This window comes from Sceloporus occidentalis, unplaced genomic scaffold (assembly GCF_023333645.1).
Source record: "Sceloporus occidentalis isolate IW3139 unplaced genomic scaffold, rSceOcc1.0.p SCAF_68, whole genome shotgun sequence".
In the NCBI taxonomy this organism is placed as follows: Eukaryota; Metazoa; Chordata; class Lepidosauria; order Squamata; family Phrynosomatidae; genus Sceloporus; species Sceloporus occidentalis.
In genome coordinates, this window is record NW_028317048.1 from 3965149 (window position 1) to 3978009 (window position 12861).

General features: G+C 39.7%; 1 protein-coding gene across 1 annotated transcript; it reads right to left on the reverse strand.

The window, feature by feature from the left end:
• Positions 1-5349: 5349 nt before the first annotated feature.
• Positions 5350-11594, reverse strand: LOC149286549 (keratin, type II cytoskeletal 6A-like; the record flags this gene model as incomplete). Its single annotated transcript, XM_089493954.1, has 10 exons — positions 5350-5600; positions 5693-5727; positions 5861-6081; positions 7131-7256; positions 7422-7586; positions 8217-8312; positions 8398-8458; positions 8773-8987; positions 9169-9578; positions 11558-11594. Coding segments are annotated over 10 exons (1617 nt in total), but the record flags the coding sequence as incomplete, so codon positions are not given.
• Positions 11595-12861: the final 1267 nt, after the last annotated feature.

Consider the following 12861-nt stretch of genomic DNA (forward strand, 5'->3'; position numbering starts at 1 on the left):
GATGTTTCGTAGTAGGTACAATTAGGATAGATCTGACTGCAACCCAAGCTCAAAAAAAGTCCTACTGAATCCTAGCCACCATCTCTTTATATATTTAGATAAATGGGCATGGCAGTTCATTAGAATTTAAAAAAGGACCCTATGATTGGGTTTAACAAGCAGAAAATGCTGGCAACGCATTCCTTACTGGATTTTAAGACACAGACTGCAACACACCTATGAAGTTACAAAAGATGATAACTACTAACAGTGGTTATTTTCTCATCTATAAAACAACATTTTTATATATTTAATGTGCAGTGATAGTTCCAAGGAATAATTAAAATAAACAATTTAAGATTTCATCATTCTGCTCATCATATCTCTTGACAGGTGCTGGCTGAAACTCTTTTCGGCTTACATAAATTATTTGCATTACATAAGTTATGGTGGGTAAAAGTGCAGGAAAACCCTTCCACTTAAAGTTAAGGGGGTAGTAGAAGCATTATTAAACACTCATCTACAGACACCAGACAAACCAGAAGGCTTGTTTTTACCTCAGAAATCCCATGGTGCTGCCACAACCACAAGGGATTCTGGGTAGGCGCATGCAAATAAGGTAATCAATAATCACCTTGTGGCTTGTCTGGTGTCTGTAGATGAGTGTTTAATAATGCTTCTACTACCCCCATAAATTATTTGCAAAATTATTAAACATCTTCTGTAAATGTGTATTTTTAGAAACACTTTAGTCTTTGGCTGTGTTTGAGTAAAAAATGTTTATTACATGAGAACAGCTTGCATGACGTAGGCTACTTTACGTAAAGTGTGTAATTAATATGTAACTGAAATAACTTATATAAAGCCTTGTATTCACCTATCGTGGAATGCAGCTCTGGTGCTAATAAGCGTCTAATAGACGTCTATTACTGTCATGCGTCCTTTCTAACATTCTTTTAACACGTGGCCTCATGTTGCAAGATAATGTATTTGCATGGATTAATACATTAATACAAAATTAAATTAAAGATCAGGAGCTTATTCTGCAGAAATTTCATCAGGACTAGAATTTAGCGCATTTTTGTATGTGCTATTTATTTAACATCTATGCCACAAAGAATGGCAAAGTTTAATGTATTTTTCCATGTTTTGTCTGTTAGAAGTGATCTATCGGTTGGTAATATGCCCATGTCACCAATTTCATATTGCCCCCATGCCTATGAAAAAGCAGTTACTTAAGAGCTAGTGAATAATCAGTTATACAGCCCTAGTACAAGTAAATACATTCTAATATTAAATTGATCACCTAAGTAGCCTGGGGTAAGATTTTGAGTATTGTTATATCACAGCTGCCTGGACATCATCGTCTAGAGTTGGAAGCAAATATTTCAGAAACAGGTTACAGCTTATTTAAATAAAACAATGGCTTTTGACCTCCAGATGTTGTTGCTTTAAGCAAAAACTGGGCCACAGTTTTCTCCCAACTAACAATTGATTGGCCAAATAACCCAGTTCCGAGTAAAAAAAACCAACAGAGCTAGTCAAATACCAACAACTTGGCAACCATGACTGCGAAGGTATGATTTAAGACTTTATGTCTTGGAGCTTGTGGATGTTTTTTTACTAACAATGGATTGGCTAAATAATTCAGTTCCCATTAAAAAAAAAGAAAAAAACACAGAGCTGGTCAAATAACAACCCCTTGGCAACCCTATGTGTGGCACCATGACTGTGAAGTGGGGGTGTGATGGTACTTTTACTATTATACCATTTTAAGGCCATTTCGTTCAGTATTGAATTTGACAGTCCTATGTGCAACTAAGGGCAGGCAGGGACTGATATGTTAACTATGATTATTTTATAAAGTACTGCCAAGACCAAATACGTATTGCATCTTGATCGTGCATAGAGGTTTTCCTACCTTCTCAAATATAAAAAGATAGAATTTGCAGCAGATAAGAACCATTTTAACCCAACTTGTCTGCCCATTTTTCATGATGTAAAGACCTTGGCTATGATTTAGATTAAGGATAGCTTTAAGTTTGTCTCATGCATTGTGACGGAACCCTCCATCACTGGGACCACTGGAGAGGCCTGACTGCCAGCCTCCTCCCTATTGACTATGGGTCCTGGGTTTGTAAACACTTCTGTGGCTACCCCCAGAAGTATATCATCTCATCACTTGCCGAGGGGATTATCTCCAGCAGACAGCCAGGATCTGCAAGCAGGGAGTGACCGCCATTGTTTAAATATCAGACCCCTCCACCCCATGGTGCATTATTATGTTGTATAAATCAGTCTCCCCCACCTATAGTATTGTTAATACCGTTACTGCCCCTGTTGTCTCTGGGAGGCAGGTTAAGGGGGCGGTTTGTATCCCAATATCTTGTTTTATCTAAATGTGTGTTTTACTGGATATATCCAGCCCTGTGTGTCTAAAATAAATCAGTCTTCGTTTGGTTTTACCCGACACTGAGTCTCGGCTAGTGACTGGGGAACTGGGGAAAGTGTGTGTCCCAGGCTAAGGGAGCACAAGTAAGCGGAGGTAGTCAGTCGGACTAGCAAGCTCCGTGACATGCATATTTAACTTCCCTTAGCCTCTATTACTTCTGCTAGGAGGCTGTTCTTTCCTGAAATTTTTTATCATGCAAGCTATTCACCATTATAGTAGACCTCCTCTGAATTCTCTCTGGAATGGCCATACCTTATTAAAGATATGTTCTGTTGTCACTGACAGAACTGTGCCCCAAATTACCGTATTGGCTCGGATATAGGCCGCCCCCGTATATAGGCCGCCCCCTAAAAGTTTGGTGCTTTTTTAAAGAAAAAGTTTTTTTCTTTAAAAAAGCACCAAAAAAACATGCTGCCACTCTGCCCCCCCCGAGATATGCTGTCACTGTCCTCCCTCCCCGAGATATGCTACCACTGTCCATCCCCCCCCCCGAGATATGCTGCCACTGTCCTCCTCCCTCCCCGAGATATGCTGCCACTGTCCTCCTCTGCCCCCCGAGATATGCTGCCACTGTCCTCCTCTGCCCCCCGACTTACCGGAGCTGACTCCCGGGTGTCTTGCGAGGCCGGCGGGGGACATCTACGCAATACGCGTATACAACTTCCGGTGTCGGATGTGCCGGCACCGGAAGTTGTATACGCGTATTGCGTAGATGTCCCCCGCCGGCCCCGCAAGACACCCGGGAGTCTGCTCCGGTAAGTCAGGCGGGGGGCCAGAGGTAAGGCATGCGCTTAGACAACCTCCCGTGCCGGCCCCCCCCGTGGGAAGTGCTGGCAGGGGAGGCTGTCTGAGCGTATCGGGGAGTAGGATGCAGGTCCCCTGCACCGCTGCGGGGGATCTGTATCCTAACCCCGCTGCCTGCCCGGCGCCCGGGACTGCATGTCCCGGGCGTCGGGCGCTAGACCCCGAATATAGGCCGCACCCCCACTTTAAAGACTTAAAGTGGGGGGAAAAAGTGCGGCCTATATCCGAGCCAATACGGTATATATTTTGCCTTGGGATTTTTACCTCCTAAATAAATTATTTTAAATTTATCAATATTGACCCACAGCTGCAACACATATAAAAAGATATATCTTACTTTTGAGACCCTTTATAATATCACTGATACAAATATTACAAAGTACGGGTCCCAGTACTGATCCCTAAGGTACCCCATTAGTAACAAGAAATTACTCTGAATATACACCATTACAACCTTCTGTCTCCTGTCAGTCAACTTTTGCCTAGCCATTCGACTATTTTAACATTCAAATATAAGAATGCAATTTAGGAGGGACAGTGTCAAATGCCTTACTAAAATCCTGATAGGCTATATCTACTGCTCCTCCCTGGTTTATTATTTCTGCAGTAAAGCCTTTCTGTTTCTGATGTTGCAAACCAGATACATTACAATACTTTCCTTTAGAATGGTTTCCATTATTTCCTAACTACTCATATAATACTTATTGATCTGTAGTTGTCCCCCATGATACTTTTTTGTAACACGGTACTAATATGCTGTACTGCTTACAGACAATTTACTTTTAGGGTAGGATGCCATTATCTCAAGTGCTTATCAATAGGAACACGAGAGATCTGGTCTTCTACATACTATGAAGACAGGAGGAAGTAAAGAGCTGTCAATTTTGTGACACAAGTGCATTTCCAACTTCTCCAAGAAGTGGTAGTGTGGTGTTTAGCACTGGTAATTTGTTTTGTTTTTAAATATGGCTGATTTTCATGTCTTTCTAACTCCTAGTATATTGAGTACAGACATAAGGTATCCCTATTTAAACCTATATACATAGTGGCCACCAATGTGTTTTTTAAGCTGACTAAGAATGTTTTTCTTTTTTTAAAACATGTATTCTTGGTGAGATATATAAAATCCTGTTTTCTTTCTTATGACAGGTACTTGGTTTAACATCCTGACCATTTTGTTTTGGTTTAGTGACACTGTGTTTCAGTTAGGACTTACCTCTCATGGGATTTCCTCGACATGGCAAGTAAGCTTATGTGCTTTGGCCAAAACACAGTACTAAAGCTATTCATAGTAGGAATTTGTAGGTTTGGATTTGAGTGCTGGCCATGTATTTTTCTTTACTTAAGTTCCTGTAGCCATATATCAATTACCCTACACTCATATCTTAAATGTTATTTCTTGATACAAATTAGCATAGTAAAACAATGCATTGCTCGTATACATGTCTTACAAAATGGCATTAATTTTAACAGTGAAAAATTGGAATGCATGTCTTGAGTAAAAACAATGTGTTTCATGGATTTTTGGTATGGTCCATTATACGTACTTGTATTTTTCTGCTGTAACTATCTTAAGTTAATATATTTTAAGATCCATTATTGTTGGTCAATTACTACAGTGAACTTGTTACTTATGAAAAGTATGTTATTTCTTTTGCAAACAATTTATAGATAATGTCTGTGATACATTTTTATAAGGATCATGCGTAGAAAATGATGCAGTTTTCAAAATACAAACATTAAGTATGAAGATGAATTGAGGTGGTAAGAAATATGTCTTGAATTAAATGTAAGAGACAGCATATTTTTATGATGATTGCAGTTTATTAAAGGATTATCAGAAAAACATATTGAGAGAAAAAATATTAAACCAGGAAACAAGGCAGCCCATTTGCCACAACATAAAACTATTTCTGAACAAACATATGTGTAAGTGCTTAGTCTTTTAATTCTAGGTGACATTGGTTGTAGGGATGATAATTGCTGAAATTAAAATGTTTTTTTTTACATCAACCAAATAGATCAACAAAACAATAATATGTTACCACAGAATTGAGGACCGCAGCCCCTCACAGCCCCTCACAGCCCCCCACAGCAAGGTATGATTTAAGACTTTAATATCTCTTGGAGCTTGTGGATGTTTTTGACACAACTTTTATACTTGAGCTGCTGCCACCTGAGGAGCCGAAGCTTGCAGCCTTTCCACTGTTTGCACTGAAGCTTCCACCTCCTACACTGTATCCTCCACCAATTCCTTGTCCAATACCAGAACCGTATCCACTTCCACCGCTAGTGCAGCTGCCACCGCCAACTCCATATCCATGACCAACTGCACTGCTGCCACCGTAGCTTGAGCTCACAACAGCTATTAATGAAAATAATAAAATATATATTTAGTTGTCATGATGGAACACTCCAGGTAAATTAATTAACATTAAAATCAGAAATGCAACTTACAGATGTTTACAGGTCCCACTCCTTCTCCTGCCAACCTATATTAAAGAAAAAGCATGTGTTGAATGTGGCACATTCCTTTGTGACCAGTGTTATGACAAACAACGTGATGATTTACATTTCGTTCTTCATTATCACGGATCCACTAACATTTATTAGGGGTTAACTTACCTGCACTCCTCTCCTTCCAGGAGCTTCCTGTAGGTGGCGATCTCAATATCCAGAGCCAATTTCACGTTCATCAGCTCCTGGTATTCGCGCAGCTGGCGAGCCATGTCCTGCTTGGCCTTCTGTAGAGCAGCTTCCAACTCTACCAACTTTTGTTTGGCATCCTTCAATGCAAGCTCTCCACGTTCCTCAGCCTCAGCAATTGCACTCTGAAGCTTGGCACACTAGATGCACAAAGAATGACTTAAGACTGATTACATAGTTACATAGTTACATAGGCTGAAAAAAGACATGCGTCTATCAAGTTCAGCCTTTCTCATATCTGTTAATTGCTGTTGACTAGGGAAAAAATTCCTTCTTGACCCCAGAATGGCAGTCAGATCTCTCCTTGGATCAAGCTTTTCCCCATAATTTAATCCAGTTGCTGTTTAAATGTCTGTACAGACTCTGATAAAACTACCTCTGCAGGCAGAGAATTCCACATCCTTATTGTCCTAACTGTAAAAAACCCTTTCCTTTGCCTTAGACTAAATCTCCTTTCTTCCAGTCCAAATGCGTGCCCACGTGTCCTATGCATAGTCCTGTTTACGAATAGGTTTCCAGACAATGGTTTGTATTGGCCCGAATATATTTATATAATGCTATCATATCCCCTCTGAGGTGCCATTTTTCTAAACTAAACAGATTTAAATTAGTTAACCTTTCTACATAACTAAATTGTTCCATTCCTTTTATTAATTTTGTAGCTCGCCTCTGCACCTTTTCCACTGCTATAATATCCTTCTTTAGAATAGGTGCCCAAAATTGCACAGGATATTCAAGGTGTGGTCTTACCATTGATTTATAAAGAGGCAAATTTATATTTTTGTCCCGCAAATTGATGCCACTTTTTATACATGACAATACCTTACTGGCCTTAGCAACTGCTGACTGAAATTGCACATTGTTGCCTAGTTTGTTGTCTATAACAATTCCCAAATCCTTCTTTGTTGTTATCCCTAATTGATGAATGTATTTTTAATGGTTTAATGTTTTTTGGAAATGTTATTAATATTGCATTGCTATAACCTGGTTAACATCATCAAAATATATTGATGTTAACCTTGTAAAGACATGTTACGCTCATTTGAACATATGCTTGTTCAACTTTACAACTAGTTTTCCAAAGTGACAGATTATTTGTCTTTGTCACATTGTCTTTGTCACATAAAAATAACTTATTTTATTAGTCCAAAAGAAAAAGTACTACTCCAAAGATAGAACATAAATGTACCTGTTTCTTAACACTGTCTATTTCAGAACGTAGTCTGTTGATCATACGATTAAGATCAGAGATTTCAGCCTTTGTATTTTTCAGGTCATCACCATGTCTTCCAGCAGAAATTTGTAGCTCTTCGTACTTGAAACAGAAAAAGGTTTGATTATGATAAGCGTATATGAAAGTGTGTAAAAATATTAACAATGTGATTTACAAACTAAAATTACAAAGGAAACGGTCCATATAATCTGTGCTGATCTGTAATATTACTAAGAACATTACTTTATGCATTGTAAGAACACTCACTTTTGATTGATACCAGGACTCTGCCTCTGCCCGGCTTCTGTTGGCAATCTCTTCATACTGAGCTTTCACTTCAGCAATGATACCGTCCAGGTCCAGAGCTCTGTTGTTGTCCATGGACAAAACGACTGAAGTATCTGAGATCTGTGCCTGCATCTGGGAGAGCTCCTAAAAGAAACAAAGCACAAATATTGCTAGAGCCTCTACAATAGGAAAGGGTAAAATCATAAATGCATTAACTATACAGTACGTTTGATCCAAATTACTCATCCCATCCTGGAGGTCACTTTTAAAACATTGACACTACACTTCAAGACACAGTTATCCTTAAAGGCACATTAGGTAAATACTACACTTTGAATTGCAGAATGCCAAATTAAGTATGTTACAACTAGTTGCACTTAGGATGATTTTGATGCTATATTTGCTGAGATATCATGTGAAATGCCATTAATTTGGTAGGGGCAGGCTCAATGTAAAATGAAAGTCTTAATAACATTAAAAGTGGAGCATTAAATAAAAGTAGCTCGGCATAAAGTTTTCAAAGCTGAATAGAGCTATGGTTTTATCTTTATTCCTCTTTGAAATGCATTGAATGTTGCTTATTGAAAGACATTTTTTCATTATTATTAATAGTTTACTATCATTTGCTGTTATATTATCATTGAACTCATGTGAGGATTACAACCAGGCTAGGTATAATATCCCTGGACCAGAGAATTTTTATACACTATGTAAAGTTTGTTATGGACACATTTACAAAGTTGCATGAATTGTAGAGTGCATTAATGTAATTACCGCTTCATAGAGAGCTCTTAAAAAGTTGATTTCATCTGTCAGAGCCTCCACCTTAGCCTCCAGCTCCACCTTGTTCATGTAAGCAGCATCCACATCCTGCAGATACAAAACGGCATAGAGGTCTTATTGTACAGATCGATGGACTAATAAACCATGAAACGTGTATTGGATGATATCTCACCTTTTTCAGCACAACAAATTCATTTTCCGCAGCTGTGCGCTTGTTGATTTCTTCTTCATACCTATCAAAAAACGCCCATGTTTTCTATATGTAATAATGAATTACTATGCAGTTACAATGAGCATGATGCTAAAAGTTAGATCAGCAGCTCTGCGCAGAAACATAGAATAGAAACATAGAATTTAATAGCAGATAACCATTCATCCTAACTAGTCTGGATGTATTAAAATAGTTGAGCTATATAGAAAAATACCTTTACTGTCTCTATTTGCTCAAATCCATGTTAACTGTTTAAAATGAACAAAAACAAAACTAATATATCATAAAAAAGGATTGCTAATTTCCAATGTTGACACAAAGTCATTAATCACTTACTTGGCCTTAAAATCCTCAACAGCATCCTGCATTTGTCTCAGTTCAGAATCCAAACGGGCTTTGTCATTTCCTAGACCATCCAGTTGTCTCCTTAGGGTGTTAATATAAGCTTCAAATAAGGGTTCTATGGTTTTTTTCACTGTTTTGACACCCTGCTCTTGTAAGAGTCTCCATTTGGTTTCCAGTACTTGGTTCTGTTGCTCTAAGAATCGGACCTGAGTGGCAAAAAATATTCATAGTATCTATAAAATACGCATTGAGCAAAGAGTATGTGGTAATAGGTCTAGAAAGTATCTTCAACTATACAGCAGAATCCACAAACCCATATGTTCACAACAACTACTGGAATATAGTCAATAAAACCAAAACTAAAAAAAATAAAATAACATTACTTACCTTGTCAATGAAGGAGGCAAATTTATTGTTAAGAGTTTTAATTTGCTCCCTTTCTTCTGTGCGAACTCTTTGAATGTTTGGGTCAATTTCCAAATTCAGAGGAGCTAAGAGGCTCTGATTAATAGTAACTTCTTGGATTCCTCCAGGAGGGCACACTGGAAACCCAGGACCACCACTGAATCCAAAGCCAATCCCATTACTAGCACCTAACCCAGAACCATATCCATGACGGGACTGAGAACTGATGGAGATTCTTTTGCTCCCTCCTAAATTGTGAAGACTTCTGCTGCCAAAGCCATGGCCAGAGTTGGCACCTCCACAACCAGAGCGGCTGACAGAGAGAGTGCTGAAGCTGGTGCGGGCAGCCCCTGATGGGACAACAGAAGCAGCACTGAAACCTTTTTTGGTTCCTCCAACAGAGTATGTTGTTTGGCGAGAAACTGACATGGTCCTATTAGACATGTAAAGATTTGATACTGAGAATGAGCAGCAACAAGATAGAGTGAATTTCTCATGAATGAAACTCTCCTATTTATCTGTCTCAGTGTATGGGTTTGGTCACAGGGATGAGTATGCATCACCTTACATCATTAATGGGTTTGGCATGCATCTATATGTTGAGGTCATCTTCACATCTATTTTACCCAATGTGCAAATGTTTGGTTTCTAGGTGAATCCTCTTTTTAGACAATTCTCAGTATGAAACTAGATGTCCACCTATCATCCACAGATTGTAAAACTTTGTTTATGATAAAAATGACACAAGTACAATGACGTTAACACAGCCAATAAGAAATGCATTAATAAATTGTAAGAAGCTTAAAACTTGTCAAGGAAAAAGGTGGCGTGTAATGAAAAGAATGGTACATAAAAAATGAACGTAACTATTTACATATAAAGGATATCGGATGCAAACTTATATATATATATATTTATATATATATTTCCTGTATGACAAAAGCAAAATTCTGATATAGCACTCACCAAAATGCATGGATTCCTAAAAATAAATATATCCAACTTTTGAAAGATTTTAAAATATAAAGGAAATTCACTACTGTCAAATGTACAGCTTGTGAATGCATGGGGCTTAGCATTGATTTAACATGGGATTTCAAAATTATTATTAAACATGGATTACAAGGCTAGTCCTCCACACCTATCTATCTAAAACTGACTATTGTTGTACTTGAGAGTATGAAGTCAGGAATGTGCTGAGCACCACAGTTTTCAAAAAAATCTTTAATAGTCTACAACTGAGATCTCATATAAAATCATGAACATTACCTAAGACTACACTAAGATCTATTAGGATTTAATAGTTTATTCATTGAAACAAAAAAACGTACTCAAATATACTGGCACAGATAGAATATAGATAGTCTATAAGTTTTTTTCTATTTCAGAATTGTCACCTAAGACATCCCTGTAAATGTCTTTACATAAGCTGTCTTTGTGTTATACTGTTTTCCCCCCTGAAAGTTAGTGGAAAGTAACACTATGCCTCAGTTATGGAGCAGAGCAGCTGTTGCCCCTACACCTGCCACCCTAGGTCAGGCCATCTTACCAGCACTGTAGGTCTTGGGCAAAGCAATGCCCCTCGCATTGGGGACAGTTTCCCATAGGCATCTTTGTCACTAAACATGGGACTATGGGAAGCTATTTAGTAATAAAGATGCCTATAGGAAATTGGGGACAGAGTTTGCCTTTGCCCCCAGTCTCCCATAGCCATCTTTGTCCCATCCTCCCACTGCCAAGCATGCCCCCGGTTACTTCAACTTACCTGACCGAAGACCCCGATGTGCACTCTGTCGGATTCCCACTGCCAAACATCTGTGCGATGCAGACAACCTACTATTACCCCTATTCAGTGTCAGTGCCTCCTTGTAATTAGTGATAGCTATGTGTCACTCACAAATGGTGATTTCACTAATATGTCTGCCCCTTTTAGTGCTTACGAGCCTTTAGCAACAGTAAGCCGCACACAGGGCCAGCCTTAAGTGTTCTGATGCCCTGTGCCCTCCTCCCCGTTACCAGCCCCGGTCAGGGCCGGCCTTTGGGGTGTGCGAGCTGTGCGGCCACACAGGGCACCATGGCAGCAGGGGTGCCACTAGGTGACCACATGTCCCGGATTGCCTGGGTCCCGTGCAGCCTAATTGAAACGCCGTCTTTTTTTTTTTATTGACACGGAGGAGAGAGAGAGGGCTGCCGAGCTGTCGCTCATGAAGTTTTTAGCAACCGCTCGCTGCCCCTCCGTCTCCTCCGCAAGGCAACTAGCTCGGTTGCGGTGCCGACATGTCATGCTGAGCGCCGGAATATGACATCATGCTCAGCAGTGAAGCAGCGTGCATTGCGGCAGAGCAAGGAGACAGAGGCCTTGCGATCTCACCGCTGGATGTCTGGAAGGTAAGTGAGCTAAGGGAGGAGAGGAGTCAGATAGAAAGGGGGGAGAGGGTGTAGATAGTCAGAAAGGGGGGAGGTAGATAGTGACACAGAGTGTAGTAAGAATATTAAAATAAATAGAGTGAGAATGAGTGAGAGAATGAATGAATTAGTGTGTGGATGAACAGTGTGAATGAGTGAGAGAATATATATCGGCAGCAGGGTCTAATATTTATATATTGGCAGCAGGGGCTAATATTTATATATATATTCGGAGCAGGGGCTAATATTTATATATATATTGGCAGCAGGGGCTAATAGTTATATATATATATCGGCAGCAGGGGATAATATTTATATATATATATTGTGACAGAAAGCAGGGGATGATAATGGAGGGAGTGTGTATATATCCCCTTATATTTTGCAGGGTGGTTACCCACAATAGGTTTTCTAGCCCCAGGGAGATGTACTGTTAATATTGGACTTATTAACGTCTGTTGTTATTTGTGTCTTTTGGGTCCCTGGGGTGGAGCATTTGGAGAGTAGGGGGGGCCAGTGCTCCACTCCACAGTTTATGAGCAGCCGAAGACCAGCAGGTGGGGATCCAGTCCGGAGATTATCGGATACTCTCCTAGTACTCACCTGGTTCCACTAATTAATGGGAGAGGCAGTTAAGTAGCCCCTGGTCTCAGTGCAGAGGAGATCATTTGGCTCCCTGAGAGAGAGCTGCCAAAAACACTGACTGCTGCAATTATTGCATATATTGTGTTATTTTGTTTTGTTGGAACGGATAAGCCGTCCAACTGCAGTTAGGTTGGAGTAACTTGTATTAGTTAGTGCTCACAAGAGCGAGGCTTTTTGTTTTGATTTATTTATTTTCTGTTATGCCTGTGACGAAAAATAAAAACAGGCCCAGCCTTTTATTTTACCCTCCTCGTGTCTGAGCCATCTCTGCAGCCTTGAAGACTGTGTGTAAGTAAAGATTCCCGGACAGAGTACCAAAGTGAAGGGGTATTCTGTCACATATGGTGGAGAATGCGGGCAACACACGAACAAGTCGGTAAGGTGTAAAAGAGACTAAAGAAAATGGAGGATGTCATTAAAGCACTTATCCAGTGCACCACAGTGCAGCAAGAAACTAACAAAAGGGCAGCTGAGACTAATACTATACAGCAAGAGAATATCGCTGCACTACAGCAACTGGTGCTAGCCCAAAAAGAAAACACAGAAGCTATGATCAGGCAAGCCGCATTAGCTCAAGCTGAAGCTCATCAAATGCTCAGAGAGGAGCAGCAAAATGCCACTCGT